Source organism: Chiloscyllium plagiosum, chromosome 6 (genome assembly GCF_004010195.1).
Source record: "Chiloscyllium plagiosum isolate BGI_BamShark_2017 chromosome 6, ASM401019v2, whole genome shotgun sequence".
NCBI lineage: Eukaryota > Metazoa > Chordata > Chondrichthyes > Orectolobiformes > Hemiscylliidae > Chiloscyllium > Chiloscyllium plagiosum.
In genome coordinates, this window is record NC_057715.1 from 17535564 (window position 1) to 17553115 (window position 17552).

Consider the following 17552-nt stretch of genomic DNA (forward strand, 5'->3'; position numbering starts at 1 on the left):
TTGGGACTGGGGAGGGGAACCCCCCCCCCCCACCCACCCTCACCCCCACCCCTCAAGGAGACCCTCCGAGGACCCCTTTTCCCACCTCTAACACACCCCATCTACCTGGACACTCCATGCTGGTCTTGGCGCTTATTGTACCAACCTCCACTGCTTCCTCTGGCAGCTCATTCCGTGTACCCACAATCCTCTGCGTGAAAAAGTTGCCCCTTAGATCCCTTCTAAATCTTTCCCCTCTTAGCCTAAACCTGTGCCCTCTCATTTTGGACTCCTCTTTGAGGTATAGACATTGTCTATTTACTCTATCCATACCCCTCCTGATTTTAAACCTCCATAAGGTCACCTTTCAGCCTCCAGTGCTCCAGACAAAATAGGCCCAGCCTATTCAGCCTCTCCCTAGAACTCAAACCCTCCAACCCTGGCAACATCTTTGTTAAATCTTTTCTGAATCCTCTCAAGTTTCATGGCATCTTTCCTACAGCAGGGAGACCAGAATTGCATGCAATTTTCCAAAAGTTGTCTGACCAATGTCCTGTATAGCTGCAACATGACCTCCCAATTCCTATAATCAATGCACTGACCAGTAATGGTGTTATAGTTAGCCTTTCCCAATTTAGCGCTTCACCTTAGGACCAGTATTATCCTTATTCATAAATACATCGTAATGAGGAGAGCAAAACTGTTTGTGTCTGAAGTGTGGTGCAAATATGGTTTGGTGAAATTTTAAATATGTTTGCTAATTTTGGCCATTTTCTGTTGACAAGCTGCCAAACTAGAAATGCTACTGATTGTGGATATTTTGTTCAAGTATATACTAATGCTAGTTCATTTGGTGTGATTCTTCTTTCTCTTCCTAGTGTATCTACGGGAGACCTGGGAGTCCTGTGTTTATGAAATATGCTTTCACAGTGGTATTACATCACCATCAAAATCCAGAGTTCTATGATGAGGTAAAGAAGGGGCGCAACATTGGAATGCATTCTGGGTTAATTCTCCAGTTCTGTTGTGAAGCTAATTTTTAGAACTCAGGCTTTAATGAATTTCTTTACATTTTAGAATCTGATTCTATACAGATTTCTTAAGAAAGAAAGAGAGCCCTTGAAAGCTACTCATTGTGCTCTCATCACTAGATGCTAGACGTTTGGCTATTCAGAATGGACAAAGTACAGATAGTATTCCATCAGCTTACCGTTGTGAAAACTAAAGTAAAATATTTATTCCCAGATGTGTTTCTGTGATATGATAGTGCTTGCTGAACAATCCTTTTATTCCGTACAGTACTCTGTGGTAAAAGAAAATCAGACTCACTACCTTTCATGGGAACATAGAAAAGAAACCGGCCCTTCGGCCCACTGTCTGTGCTGACCACAATGCCATTCTAAACTAATACCATCTGTCTGCACGTGGCCCATATCATTTCTATTCCCAGCCTGTTCATGTTTCTGTCTAATTGCATCTTAAAGTTTGCTAACCTGCCTGATTCTACCACCTCCCATGGCAGCATATTCCAGGTGCCTATCATCCCCTGTGTAACAGAAACCTCCTAGTACATCTCCTTTAAACTTTCCACCTCTCACCTTAAACCTATGCACCCTAGTATTTGACATTTACCCTGGGGAAACAGACTCTGACTGTCCTCTCTATCCACGCCTCTCATAATCTTATATACTTCTATCAGGTCACCCTCCAAAGCTCCAACAATAACAATCCAAGTTTGTCCAACCTCTCTTTGTAGCTAATGGACTCCAAATCAGGGGCAACATTCTGGTAAACCTCTATTGCACCTTCTCCAAAGTCTCAATATCCTTCCTGTGGTGTGGTGACCAGAACTGCACATCGTGCTCCAAATGTGGTGGAACTAAAGTTTATGCAGCAACAATATGACTTGAAAACTTTAATGAGTATCCTGACCATTGAAGACAAGCAAACCATACACCTTCTTTATCACCTTAACCACTTGTGTTGTCATTTTCAAGGAACTATGGACTGTATATTAATGCTCCTAAGGGTCCTATCATTTACTGTAAACTTTCCTCTTGCATTTGATCTTCTAAAATGCATCACCTCACACTTGTCTGCGTTAAACTCCATCTGCCATTTCTCTACCAACTTTCCAACCAATCTATATCCTGCTGTATCCTTTAACGACCTTCCTCACTATCTGTTACGGCACCAATTCTTGTGTTGCCTACAAACTTACTAATAAGACCACCTACATTTTCATCATTTGGAGGAGCTGATGTTGGACTGGGGTGGACAAAGTTTAAAAATCACACAACATCAGGTGATGTAAACCTGTTGGACAATAACTTGGTGTTGTGTGATTTTTAACTTTGTCTACATTTTCATCAAAACCATTTATATTTAGATATATATGTATATATTACAAACAACACAGGTCCCAGCACTGATCCTTGTGTAATACCACTGGTCCAGTCAGAAAAACACCTCTCCACAAATACCCTCTTCCTTCTATGACCAAGCCAATTTTATATCCAACTGGACAACTCACCCTGGATCCCATGTGACTTAATCTTCTGGACCAGCCTGCCATGACAGACCTTCTCAAATGCTTTAGTAAAGTCTATATAGACAACATCCAGTGCCCTGTCCTCATTAATCATCACTTCCTCAAAAAACCCAAGTTTGTGGAACAAGACCTCCCCTCCACAAGCCATGTTGACTATCTCTCATTAGTCCATGCTTCTCCAAATGTGAGTGAATCCTGTCACTACAAATCTTCTCAAATAGTTTCTCTACCACTGACGTAAGTCTCATTGGTCTATAATTTCCAGGATAATCCCTTTTGTTGTTCTTAATCAAAGGAACAACATTGGCTATTCTTAATCAGTAGTGCAAAACCCCCTCCCTTGTTACATCCCTCCCTACCTCACTTGAAAGGCCTAAGCTCTGGAACATTGAGCTACAGGTCCTGCCCTTCTCTCAGCTAAGTTTCTGTGTGGCTACAACATCGTAGTTCCATGTACTATTCTAGGCTCTGAGCTCATTCTGCTTTACCTGACTCAGGGCGGCACAGTGGCTCAGTGGTTAGTACTACTGCCTCACAGCGCCAGGGAGCCGGGTTCAATTCCACCCTTGGGTGACTGTCTGTGTGGAATTTGCACGTTCTCCCTGTGTCTGCGTGGGTTTCCTCCGGGTGCTCCGGCTTCCTCCCACACTCCAAAACTGTGCAGGTTAGGCGAATTGGCCATGCTAAATTGTCCATAGTGTCAGGTGCATTAGTCAGGGGTAAATGTAGGGTAGGGGAATGGGTCTGTGTGGGTTTCTCTTCGGAGGGTCATTGTGGACTTGTTGGGCAAAATGTCCTGTTTCCACACTGTAGGGAATCTAATCTAATCCAAAACTCACAGCATTTTAATAAATGCACTTCAGACTGCTAGTGCTGCTGTGTTCATTAACCTGCTCCTGGATGTCCTTCCTGTTAGACCTGTGTGCATTAACATCTAACTTCTCCTCAATCACTTCGCATGCTGATCTAGAGCTCTGGTTCCCACCCCTGGCACTAGCACCACTCCTCATCTCTGTCCTAACTGGGTGACCCCTTATTCTGAGATTATGCCTTCTGGTCCTAGACTGCTCCCACTACCTCTTTTCCCCACTATTGCTTTCCATGTCTTCTTCCCCATCTCCTTCCCCTGCAGACTTGGAAAAGTTGTCATTCTTGCTGCTTTCTCCATGTTAACATCGTGATCAATTAGAATCCCTACAGCATGGAAACAGGCCCTTCGGCCCAATGAGTCTACGCTAACCATCCGGAGTAACCCACCCAGATCCATTCCCCCTACCCGATATTCATCCATGACTAATATACTTAACCTACACATCCCTGAACACTATGGGCAATTTAGCATGGCCAGTTCACCTAACCTGCACATCTTTGGACTGTGGGAGGAAACCGGAGCACCAGAGGAAACACACAGACGTGGGGAGAATGTACAAACTCCACAGAGGCAGTTGACCTGGGTGGGAATCGAACCTGGGTCCCTGGCACTGTGAGGCAGTAGTGCTAGCCACTGGGCCACCATGCCACCCAATTAAAGTAGATTTTTCAACAAATCAGCACCTTTGTTCTCCTGCAGTATAAGCTGTGATTGTGAAAGATTTACAAGGATGTTGCCAGGGTTGGAGGATTTGAGATATAGGGAGAGGCTGAACAGGCTGGGGCTGTTGTTCCTGGAGCATCAGAGGTTGAGGGGTGACCTTATAGAGGTTTATAAAATCATGAGGGGCATAGATAGGATAAATAGACAAAGTCTTTTCCCTAGGGTGGGGAGTCCAGAACTAGAGGGCATAGGTTTAGGGGAAAGATATAAAAGAGCCCTAAGGGGCAACTTTTTCACACAGAGGGTGGTACGTGTATGGAATGAGCTGCCAGAGGAAGTGGTGGAGGCTGGTACAATTGCAACATTTAAAAGGCATCTGGATGGTATATAAATATGAAGGGTTTTGGAGGGATATGGGCTGGGTGCTGGCAAGTGGGACTAGATAAGGTTGAGATATCTGGTCGTCATGGACAGGTTGGACTGAAGGGTCTGTTTCCATGCAGTACATCTCTATGATGTTTGGCATTCTTGCACTTGTCCTGACGAGTGGAAGATGAGAAGCTAAAGCAATGTAACTTTCTTTTTGACGATAAAAAGTCTGTCTCTGAGGTCTGTTTTATCTGCGTCTCAGATTAAAGTGGAGTTGCCGACCCAGCTACACGAGAAGCACCACTTGTTGTTCACGTTCTACCACGTCAGTTGTGACAACTCGAGCAAAGGCACCACCAAGAAGCGGGAAACCATTGAATCACAAGGTTCTCAGATCATTTTGTTTCAAGTAAAAAGAGTTGAGCACACGGCGTTATGTTTGAGAAGAAAGTCTTTCGTTTATACGCAGGTGGTCAGGAAGCATCTGTGGTTAGAGAAGCCGAGTGTTGATATAAGGTCATGGACGTGATATTTGTTTTCTCCAATGCTGCCTGACCCACTGAGTATTTCTAATGTTTTCTGTCTTTACTTCTTGCATCTGCAGAATTTTGCTTGTGCTGGTCATTGTTTTTTTTTAACCACAAAATTGAACAGTTACTTAGTTTCTCCAATATTTTGCACTATATTTTTAATGTCACTTCAGCAATAATCTCTTTATGTAGGGGTCAGATTCAGTGTCTTAATTTTGAGATGTGTGGTTTCTTTCTCCTTTCTTAATCTTTATCAGCTCTTGATATTCGGGTTAATAAAGGATTGTATTCCAATGCAATCTAACTGATTTCAGTGCTGTTGGTGATCCCTCCTAGATACAGTACCACTGATATAAATATCTGCCATTAGTGGCTTGCCAAATGCTGGTGTAATCTTAGGCCAAAACCTTTTAACAGTATTGTTTCCTTTCCCTGCAGTTGGCTATGCCTGGCTACCATTGCTGAAAGACGGTCGAGTTGTGACCAATGAAAATCAGATACCTGTTTCAGTGAATCTTCCTTTGGGTTATCTCAGTTACCAGGAACTGGGAATGGGGAAGGTAAGCTCAGTGTCTCCCCTTTGGCCATCATTTGAATGACTGATGAGTTTGTATAGTGCCACAGTCAGCAGGTTCTGCTGCATGTGGGTGGTAGTTATTGGAGTACAGTGGCTGTTCCTGACTGATCCAGTGACATCCATGTCTGACACCATCTACATTTGTTAATCGCTCCCTTTTTAACATATTTAATATTCAAATGATCTGTTCCTTTCTGCTCCTTGAGGGATCAAGTAGGTGTGAACAGATTAAAATAATTTAGGAGTGACCTCTCTGCTCTGACATTATTTAAAATGTGTCGGGATGATGCTGTGAATAACGTGGATATATTTAAAGGCAAAACTTTAAATAAGTTGAGAGGAATAGATGGTTTTGCAGATAAAGTGTAATGAGGAAAATTGGAATGAGTCTCGTGAAGCGAAAGTAATAGTGTAGGCCAGTTGCATGAATAGCCTGTTTCTCTGCTATAAATTCTGTGCAATAAAAAGAGTTCATTCCCCTTATTTTTCATAAATTTACTTGGTTAGTATGGAGAATATTTATTGGGTTAATGGTGTGCTTTCAGATGTCTTTGTAGGTCTTTTTTTAGGATTCACTACACAGCCTGCACTCTGTAGGGCATTCCTGATGAAAGGCTCTTGCTTGAAACGTTGATTCTCCTTCTTTGGATGCTTTTCCAGCACCACACACTCGACCCTGTAGATACCATACACATCAAATGGTCGCAATTGAGAACCGGTAGATGTCTGTTTGCAAAATGCACGTTGAAGTAACGGTGATAAAACACAAACCTCGTGCGCTGAAAATGCGCATCGCTCCAAAGCAAGTGGAGATGAAAAAGTCAGGTTTTACTGTCAGATTTGAAAACTAGCAACTTTGATTATGCAATAGCGTGACAACTAGATCCAGTAAGGAATTCAATACATACCTCTTTACACAGAGAGTGGCAAGAATGTGGAACCCAGTACCACAAGGAATGGTTGCGGTTAATTGTTTATCCAGCTTTCCAATAAACTATGAGGGAGAAAGGAATAGACAGATGATATTTATAGGGTGTGATGAAAAGATTGGGAGGAGGGTCATGTGGAGCGTAAAAACCAGCATTGACCAATTTGCCATTTAATGTCTGTAACAACATTCTGTTGTTAGGGCCTGGAGTCACCTAGATTGAACTGTTTCATATATCCGGTACCTTGAAAAGGCTGAAGGGATCAGTTGGGTATTAACACCAATCTTTCCGTTTTTATTGTCATATATTCTAGGGACAAATCACATAAAAAGTAGATTTATGGAAATTAATTTGACAATTTGCTGATGAAGTTGGCAACCTTTACTCACTTAAAAGGGCCTTACTGCTTCCCATCTATAAAATTAGTTATTTAAGCTTGTCCAAAACTGATACCTAACCTGTCTTATTGTTTGGGAGCATTCAAGCACTGGGACCAACTGGGATTATGATGAAAGCGTGTAAAACGTGGCTTTTGACTATAACTCAAGTAATTCCATTTGCTGGATTTTTGCATCGTGGTGGGGAGGCTGTCCACTATTACAAAGTCTAGCCTGCAACAATTTAACATAGGGAGCAGGGTTAATTAGTTTAGACTCGATTCAAAGGAACGATGAAAAGCATGAACTCGTCTTGTTGAAGGTGCCTCTGATGAGCCATGGGGACCACAAAGGATTGCCTCCCAACTCAGCCAGGCCTTTCCACAAAGAGTGAGTCTCCCCTTCCCTCTGTCAGTGAATGCAGAATGAGAGGCTTTTGGGTGACCAGGGATTGGCCACTGAAGAGCATCAGTCAGCCCAAGGGTAAATGAACTGCCCAGTGCCTCCCTCAGCTCCATTACAAATGAGACTGGGAGGGGGGCACCATGCTGGATTTTACATGTTCCCGTCTTCAAACCCATTGCTGAGAATGGAAAATCCAGCCTGTGTTTCCATTGCAGATAACAGAATCTTTACACTTTGTAGCATTCAGGCCCTGAAATCAAGTGGGTCGATGGAGCCAAGCATATTTTCAAAGTCTCAACGCATCTTGTGTCTACAGTCTACACTCAGGTCAGTGTTGACGGTCTTCTTACAATTCTTCACAGTTAGAAATTATTCCATAGTTTGGTTCACTTTTTTATTTTTTGAAAATGTTCAAGCCACAATTGGTGCATGATATCCAGTTCTGGTCACTGCACTTTAGCAGGAATGTGAGGGTTGACAAGAGAGTGCAGAATAGATTGATCAGAATGGTTCCAGGGATGAGAGATTTTAGCTACAAGTTAGGTTGGAGAAATGTGATTGTTCTCCTTGGAGCAGGGCAGACTGAGGGAAGATTTCATAAATATGTGTATGAATATAACAGGTTTTGGTTAAGTAACATATTACAATTAGTACAAGGATTGTGGGGCGCAGTTTAACAAGTTAATGATACATGATTTTTGTATTGTTTCATTTGTGAATTAATTTTCTTTCTAATACTTATATATGGAATAAATATTGCCTTTTATAAAATAATGCATCTCGTAGAAATCTATTAAATATTTCACCTTTAAGAAAAATATATTGCTTTTTCTGTCTAGTATCTGTAGTTTGGGTGAATGCATGACTTCTTTGATAGAAACATTTACAACTTGCAGTAATAACTTTTCTCGTGGCTTTGTTTCCCAGGACCAACACTTGAACAATTTTTTCCAATATTGTCAAAAATGTGACTCTGGAGCTCAGGCCTCAGGGACGGAACTTGTCAAATTCCTCAAGGTAATTTTTCACCTCCTGCAGGTCAGATTTCAATAAGAATGATAATTTTGGGTAGGTGTAACAGGACAGACTGGGTGACTTTTCTCGTGAAACAAGAAGGCTGCAGATTGATCTAACAGTGATGGAAGATTTGGATAGAAGAGATACAGAGAGGTTGTTGCCTTTGATGGGGAGTCACAGAGCCAAAGGCCATCAATTCAAGATAATCACCAAGGAATTCAATATGGAATTCAGAAGAAATTCATTATCCAGGTAGTAGTGAGAATGTGGAATCTATCACCACAGGTAGTAGTTGAATCAAACAGTGTAGATACATTTAAGGGGAAGCTTAGGGAAGGAGATGGGAATTCTTGGTTAAGATAGATTTAGATGACGACAGGTAGTGAAGTCTTGAGTGGGCATAGACACTGGCATGAACTAGTTGGCTGCATAGCTTTTTCTATGCCTTATATCTGATGTAATCCTTTTGTTAAGTCCATTTACCTTGCATTGGAAGATACTGAATTTAAACTATTTGATTCTACAATGGAGGTATGAAGCAAATACTAATAAAATGTGAGTTCAGAATAGTTAATTTTAGTCTTTGTAAGAAAGATGTTTAAAGAGGCATTTTTACTCAACTTCTGGCCAGTTGACTATGCTTTTTCGTTCAGAATTTTCATGTCTGTTTCATGTTGTCTGTGTGCCTTATTAAATTGTACTATTATTTCATAGGATGTGTTCGTGATTTATAGGTAAAATTTCTCTCCCTTATGTTCATTCACTTCCCCACCAGCAAACAAAAAACAAAGCTACAAGGGCAGGTCAGAGGCTAGGCATGCAGCACTGAATAACTCCCCTCCTGACTCCCTAAAACTTTCCACCTTCGACAATGTACACATCAGGAGTGTGATGGTATACTCCCCAGTTGCCTGGTTGGATGCAGCTCCAACACCTCTCAAGAAGCTCAATACCATCCGGAATAAAACAGCCGGAGTGATTGGCACCCCATCCAACACCTTCAACATTCACTCCCTTCACCACTGAGGCAGAGTAGCAGCAGAGAATGCCATCTGTAAAATGTTCTTTATGGGGCATTCCAAAGCTGAGATTTCTACCATCTAGTGGGACAAGGGCAGCAGATGCAAATTCACTTCCAAGCCACACACTGACCTGACTTGAAACTACATAGCTGTTCCTTCATTGTCCATGGGTCAAAATCCTAGAACTTTCTCCTTTACAGCATCGTGACTGTAACAGAACCCTAAGGACTGCAGTAATTTGACAGCAACTCAGCACTGCCTTCTTGAGGCTTGTTAGAGACTGGCAATAAGTGCTAGCCGAGGTAATGATGAACACAACCCATGAATGCATTTACAAAACACAACAAACCTTAAACATACCACAGAAACATATTTTACAATGAAACTCAACACAAGGCTACTGGCTCAATGAGCCTGTGCTGACCCTTTGAAAGAAGTATCCATTTTTTTCCATTCTCCCCTGTTTTTTTCCAATCACCTGAAATGGTTGCTTTCTATAGCAGGGGCATGCATCTTAAACCCTGTGCTGTAAGGCAGAGGTATTCTTGTTTTATTAATTAAGATAGCAGTGCCGTAACTTCTTGTTGAGAAGGACTCCTATTTACATTACTCCTTTCAAGACCTTAGGGCAACCTAAAGAATTCTATAGTCAATAACTCAACCACGAATGTACATGTAGTATTGTTTTCTTTTCGAATCAACCTGTTCAGTGATGTTATTACACACCTCTGGAGCAGGTGGGACTTGAACCCAGCAGTCAGGACACTGCCACTGTGCCACAAGAGGGCCCCTACGATACATGTTGTAATATGATCATACCACTTGGGAGCAGGAGTGAGCCACTCCATTCCTGAAACCTGCTCTGCCATTCATTAAAGGTCATGACTGATCTGATTATTCCACACTCCCAACAACCTTTCCCTCATCGCTTATTAGGAATCTGTCTACCTCTGCCTTAAATATATTCAAGCAGTCTGCTTCCATTTCATTTTGAGGAAGAGAGTTCTAAAGACTCTCCAAAGAGAATTTATTTCCCCCTCAACTCTCACTTCTTTTGAAACCATTATCCCAAGCTCTAGGTTGTCCCACAAGATGAAATGTTTTCTCCTACTTCCCTCTGGTCAACGTACCTTGGGATCATATATATTTCCAATCAGTTGCTTTTTACTCTTCTACACTCCACAGGATAGAAGCCTGGCCTATCCAACCTTTCCCCATAAGGCAAGCCGCACATTCCAGGTGTAATTCTAGTCATGCTTATCTGAACTGCTTCTGAAGCATTTACCCTCCTTAAATAAGGAGGCTACTACTGCACGACAGTACTCCAGATGTGGTCTCACCAGTGCCCTGTATAACTGAAACATAACTCCCTGATTTTGGTGTTCATTTCTTCTTAAAATAAATGATAACATTCTATTGGCTTTTCTAATTAATTGCTGCATATACATACAAACCTCTTGCCATTCATGCCCTTTGGCATACAGTTTCCTGTGTGGCTTGGAGATCTACAGTCTTTCACTGTTTAGATTTTTTTTTATTCTTCCAACCACATTATACTCCATTTGCCAGATCTTTACCCACTCATGTAAACTACCTATATCTCTTTACAGCCTCATTCTGTTGGGTTCACAACTGACTTTCCTACCCAGCTTTAGGACATTAGCAAATTTGGGAACCATGCCTTTCATCCCTTCAATGAAGTCATTTATATAATGTTGAGATTACAGCGCTGATGCCTGTGTTACACCATTTAGGACATCTTCCCATCCAGAAGGCAACCAGTTATTCCTGTTCATTGGTTAATCTCCTATTCATGATAATATATTAACCTCTACATCATGAACTTTTATTTTTCACAATAACCTTTGATGTAGTATTTCGACATATGTTAAGCAAACTGGGCTGTAGTTTCCTGTTTTCTATCTCCCCACCTTTTTGAGGACAGGAATTACATCTGCTATTTTCCAGTCTAATGGAACCTGAATCAAGGGAATTTTGGAAAATTAAAGGCAATGCATCAAATTATCTCACTAGGCACAATTTTTTCAAGTCTAGAGTTAAGTTGATCAAGTCCTAGTATCTTGTCACCCCACAGCTCCAACCGTTTGCTCAGTAGCACTTCCCCGATTGAATGTAATTTTATTTAAGTCCTTCTCTCCTTGCCATTTCCTGATGTACAGCTGTTTCCGGGAGATTACTTGCATTGTCTATAGTGAAGACTTGGGGCGGCAAGGTGGCTCAGTGGTTAGCACTGCTGCCTCACAGTACCGGGTTCAGTTCCAGTCTTGGGAGACTGATTGTGTGGAGTTTGCACATTCTCCCCGTGTCTGCGTGGGTTTCCTCCAGGTGCTCTGGTTTCCTCTCATAGTCCTAAGATATGCAGGTTAGGTGAATTGGCCATGCTAAATTGCCCATAGTGTTGGGTGCATTAGTCGGAGGGAAATGGGCCTGGGTGGGTTACTCTTCGGAGGGTCGGTGTGGACTGTTTGGGCCGAAGGGCCACACTGTAGGGAATATAATCAAGACTGAAAAGAATACCTATTCAATTCATTTGTCATCTATTTGTTTTTTATTATTGATCCTAAACTAATGGACAACATTATTAACATAAATTCATTCAGAATATAGGTAACATGGCAACCAGTTTGCATTTAGCAAGTTACCATTGATGTGAAGAAACTGTCTTGAGTTTTGTTTGAGGACCGTGGGTAGATCTCTTGCTCTTCTTTAAATGCGGATGTGAGATCTTCTGAGATGGCAGGCAGGGCCTCTGTTTAACACCTTAACCTGCGAAACATAATGTACCCATGGGGAGTTCCAGGGAAAACTGGCTTTTTCCCCATGAGATAATCCCGGACACAAGGTTATGTATGAACTGGATATTTTGGGGAGTTTATATGTTATATACGGCTCTGTTTGATAAGCGTGTATCAAGGCCGCTGGGAAGGATAGTATTAATGCCTCTGTATTCTGCAACATATTTCTTCTTCAGAGCTTACATGCAATGGAAGGCCATGTGATGATTAACTTCCTGCCCACAATCCTGAACCAGTTGTTTCGTGTACTTGCAAGGGCCACACAAGAGGATGTCGCAGTTAATGTTACAAGGTAATTGAAACATATAGGTATTGTTTGTTTATTTTGAAAGATATTGCTTCAAAATTCTTGAAAGTAAGCCATGTATTTGATGAAATCTTGCAGAGGCTAGTGATAAAAATATAATTATCACTGAGATGCAGCTTTGGATTGAAAACATCTTTGAAAGCCAAGTTGGAAGAACTGCTATTTATTAATAGTAGGTCAACTATGTTGTTAAAGACACACAGATGGAAGACCTTATTTAATTAAGAACTTGAAGTGTGTATAGAGAGAGATTTACATGTTATATCTGAGCTGGGCTGTGCCAGAGTAAAGGCAGGTTTATGGGGGGTTCTTGTGGTGCAGTAGTAGTGTCCCTACCCCTGGACTGAAAGTTCTGGGTTCAGGTTCCGCCTGCTCCAGAGGTGTGTAATAACATCTCTAAACAGGTTGATTAAGAAAATAGGTTCAATAAAAATCTTTTCAAAAATTATGAAGAGAGCCTGTGGGTCACCAAATCAGCAGCCGGGAGGCAGCAACATGCAATGCAGCTCCCACGTTTGGCCACGCTAGTATGAAAACAGATGATCAGTGGAAGCTAAGCAGACTCAAGCCTGCTCAGTAGTTGGATGGGAGAGGCCTGGGAATGCCAGTGGTAGTAGGCTTTTGTTACTCTAGTGGCGTCATTGTTCAGCTCACAATATTTATATAAGTGTATAGGCATGCGTAGTACTGAGGGTGAGAGTTCAAACCTCAGCGAGGGCAGTTTTAGGACTAGTGCAGTGATAATGTCACTGCCTCTGGGCCAGATAGTCTTGGGTTCAATTTACATCTACCTCAGAGTTGTGCCATAACAAATTTTAACAGATTGATTAAAAAGATCTGATATGTTGCTCTCTCTATAAACTTACAGTCACGGAAAGCATCTGTGTCTAATTGCATTCTATGTATCTGGCTTGGATTTATTAAATACTGTTTTGTCCAACCTCTTATAATAAATAGTTGGTCCTACAAAAATACTAATGATTCATACAATATTAGCTCTGCATTTGCAAATGAACAGTCTATATTGAGTGCTTAAAATGATGGTACAGAATTTCAAGTGGATGTGGATAAAGGGGGGGATGTCGTTTTATTTCTGGGAGATAGATGTAAGTTAGACAGTGACCTCAGTTTTAAGCCAGTGAGTATGTACCAACAAACATGTTTTTTTTGTCAGTCTCTCTCTTTCATTCTTTGGTTGTAGCTTCACAAATATTCTAGTTCATTCCATCTTTTGCATGCTCACTTTCTCACAGTCCCACTCATCTTTTACTCTCTCCTCTTCTCCAACATGGTATACACTTTAAAAGCTGTCTTCACTAATTCACAGGACAACCCATGTAGGAAATACTGAGCTGATCAGGTAACATCGAAGGAGAGAGAAGCAGAATTCTTCTTCATAAATGTTTCTTTCCCTCCATGCTGCCTAACCTGCTGAGTATCTTCAACGCCTTCTGTTTTCAATTCAGGTTTGCAGCTCACACAGTATTTTGCTTTTATATTCGAGCTTTGGTCAGTCTCGTGTTTCTGTGCTAATCTTTGATCATTTCTCTTCCTAGAGTTCTTGTACACATTGTCTCGCAGTGTCATGAAGGACTGGAGCACTACCTGCGATCCTACATCAAGGTACAGCTGATGAAGCAAGCATCACAGTTACTGATGTGTGAATGCAGTGGAACAGCTAGTTATGTCAACACAATTGCTTTCCTCTTTTGGTTTTGATGTTTTGAATTTTACTCCATAATTGAGCTAACAGGCATTGTTAAGTTGTTAATTTTTCTTTGTCCCAAAATAGGGCTAAACTTTCAGTTGCAGGAGAGGGTAAGCAGAGGTCTGGATTAAAACTTGAGTTTCTAGGGACTTCACTGGATCCTAGCGTCTTCTGAAGTGACACAGTTTTCAAGACGAGGGCAGACTCCACACATCCCCAATTAACAGCCCATTAAGATCCTTGAGGAGCTTGTTAACAGACATGGTGCCAGAGGATTTTCAAACTGAAAATCGCCAAACCACAATGGTCTGGTGTGTATTAGCGTGCAGCTAATCTGGTTCAATGTGGGAAGCTGCAAAGACTTTTAAACTGGATGAAGTTTTGCCACTGGGAGTTTTGCTGTGAAGTCAGGCACTGTATTAATTGGCTACTTCTCAGAGTGCTGAGGTGTTTGGCTGGCTGAAGGTTTGTTTGACGATCCAAACATTAATCAAATCTGTTTTTGATTCCCCTGTTAATGGACTGTTTTTAGACAGGTATTCCCTCAAGTATGGGAGAAAACCTAATTGAATTATTTCAGATCATTGAAGTGTCTGAAGAGACTGTCTCCTCTTGTGGTGGGGTGGGCTCCACAACAAGAGGTAGTATCTTAACATTAGAGCCAGGCTACTCAGGGATAACATTAGAATCCTCCTTTCCATTCGAAGTGAAGTAAGAATCTGGATTTCTCTTTCCCCAAAAATCTATTAAAGTTTGGATCGAGTGAGGAAAGGGATGGTGGTTGAACTTCCAAATTGTAGGAATTGATGGATTTCAGTTGGCTAATGGATAAACAGTATCATAGATTAAATATAGTTAAAGTGAAGATGATATAATTGAATATTAGAATTATGCTTGAGGTGTTGTAGAGCCTCTTCCTGTTCCTTGTCACTAAGTATTCTGACTAGTTTTAATCCCGTTATCAATGGTTTTTATATTGATGCCTTTTAAACTGGAACTCAGTTCCCAGTGACAGAACTGTACCCTGACCATGTGCCACAGATGACTCAACCTCACGTTTATCAAATGTGTTATCTAGTCAATGGTATTGATTCCAAATCAGCTACACTGCTATATTCGAATGAACAAGAGCAAATGTAGCCTTTGCATGTCAACTAAGAAACAGGTCAGAAATTCTGACATTTAACATTAAAACATAGCTAAAAATGCAAGTCTTTCAATCCTTTTTTTCCTGTGAATATTAATTTCAATGTTAATTTTGTTTGGTGGAGAATGCCGTGTTTCGAACCTTTCTCAGCTTTGCTTGACACCACTTTATATTTCTAATTGATTTAGTGATTTGATGTAAGTCATAAATTTCAGGGCTAATTACATTACTGTCAACACAAGTCTTTGTTTTATCACTGGCTCAGAGGATTAACATACATAAAAGTACCAATGCGTCCTTTCTTGCTTCTCAACTCTTTTTTGTTTGTTCCCCCAGTTTGTCTTCAAAACGGAACCCTGCAATTCCTCCAAATGCAAGACAGTACATGAGGAGTTAACGAAATCCATGACTGTTCTGCTCAAAACAACAGCCGACTTTCTGACCTGTAACAAGCTTCTCAAGGTAGATTAAAGTTAAATCCCTCTTCTATGTTGTAGAAATCTCTTAGCTGGTTTGCAAGTTTTAATGTGTAAAGCCGTCTCAGCAAGCCGGAACTGTCCTCAGATTATTTAATCGGTTTTATGTTAGTTATCATTTTGTGAAATTGGTTTTGAATTAAAAAAGCACTGCAACTTGTTCCTTTTTCCAAATTATTCTTGCTGATTCTGGCAACAGTTTTGTTCCTGCCAAAGCTCTTAAATTGGGACGTTCTGAAGTTGTGGCTCGGGCCTGCAGCTGTCAAATGGACTAAGTAGACATTGATTTAAATTCTCTTCTGTTTTTAAACTTTTTTTTCTTTATTATGCTATTGTGGAAGGACTTTATTTTTCTATATATTTCCCTAAGTATTTGTACTCAAGAATCTGTACCTTTTGTATCTAAGATGACACCGTACGTTGAGACTTGTAAGCCTTTCACTACTTATGTGAGTACATATGATAATAAAGCTAAGTCAATTCAATTTGAATACAAATGGTTTGTTCCTGCTCCTGCTGTTTGCTGATAGAGTGAGACAAGGAAGGGTGGGAGGAAGCTCATATAGAACATAGATTCCAACATAGACTGGATGGGCTGAAGGGTCTGTTCCTGTGTTATAAAATACTGTGTGATCATTACAGGAATGGGATCTTTAAATTGGATCAGCTTGACAAAATATTTTTCCACAGTGCATGGTGAAATTGAAAATGGCTACCACAGGGATTAGTTGAGGTGAATTACAGAGATTGATTCAACAGGAGGATAAATGAAAGATAAAGGAGACGTTGATAGGTGGAAATGAAGAAGAGTGGTTGAGGCTCTTGTGGATCATTAAAAACTAGCATGGACCTTTTGGGCTGAAGGGACTGCTTCTATGCTATAAATGTGATAAAACAACCAAAGAGTGTCAAGCTGCACAATGAATGTGCACATTGAAAGATGAAGTGATTTCGTTGGGATTGTCCATGTGACTCAATTTAAAAATGAGGAGAGCATGTTCACAGACATGGGATATTTTGATAAATATGGGTGGATAATAACACGAGCACACTGTCTCATCTCTGACAGAGCAGTTGTGTTTTGATTGTCTTTGCATGTGCAGTTTCCTCACTTGTTTAATGCATATTTCAGATTGTGTCCTTTTATACTAAGAAAAGGTTTTCTTTGCCTTCAGTATTCTTGGTTTTTCCTGGAGGCACTGATCAAATCAATGGCCCAACATCTTACAGAAACCAGCAAACTGAAGGTGAGCATCCATCCGTTAGTTACTAATGTGTTGGAGAATGTTTCTATAAGCCGTGTCAATACTTAAAGTTAAAATGAATGTTGTTAACTGATTATCTAGGCTCCTTAAAATCAAATTCATCCAGAACTGCACTTGCACTGTTCAAAATCTCATGATTGCAGTCTGTTACCTCTTGTGCCTCACCCTCACAATGCCTGTATCATCCTGCAGCCTTACAATCTTCCAAAGCTTCTGTGTTGCTCCAATTTTAGCCTCTTCAGTATCCCCACATTTCATCCCCTACCACTGGCAGCTGCACTTTCATTGTCCTGGGTTGCATGCTGCGGAAATTGTTCCCTTAATCTCTCGCTCGCTCGCTCTCTCTCTATCTCTCTCTCTCTTTATCTATCTCTCTCTATCTATCTGTCTCTCTGTCTCTCTCTATCTCTCTCTCTCTCACTCTCTCTCTCTCTCTCTCATTCTCTCTCTCTCTCTCTCTCTCCCTCATTCTCTCTCTCTCTCTCTCCCTCATTCTCTCTCTCTCTCTCCCTCATTCTCTCTCTCTCTCTCTCTCTCTCTCTC

The 17552-nt window shown here is 41.1% G+C and overlaps 1 protein-coding gene across 14 annotated transcripts in view; it reads left to right on the top strand.

The window, feature by feature from the left end:
* The window catches only part of dock9b (dedicator of cytokinesis 9b), a 332554-nt gene that overhangs the window by 215415 nt on the left and 99587 nt on the right, over nt 1-17552 (top strand). For all 14 annotated transcript variants that reach the window (XM_043691311.1, XM_043691316.1, XM_043691321.1 and 11 more), the window contains exons 19-27: nt 858-950; nt 4696-4819; nt 5402-5523; nt 7492-7578; nt 8179-8268; nt 12283-12398; nt 13970-14036; nt 15605-15730; nt 16920-16991. In XM_043691311.1, the coding sequence (XP_043547246.1) occupies nt 858-950; nt 4696-4819; nt 5402-5523; nt 7492-7578; nt 8179-8268; nt 12283-12398; nt 13970-14036; nt 15605-15730; nt 16920-16991 (897 nt within the window). The remainder of the gene's footprint in view (nt 1-857; nt 951-4695; nt 4820-5401; nt 5524-7491; nt 7579-8178; nt 8269-12282; nt 12399-13969; nt 14037-15604; nt 15731-16919; nt 16992-17552) is intronic.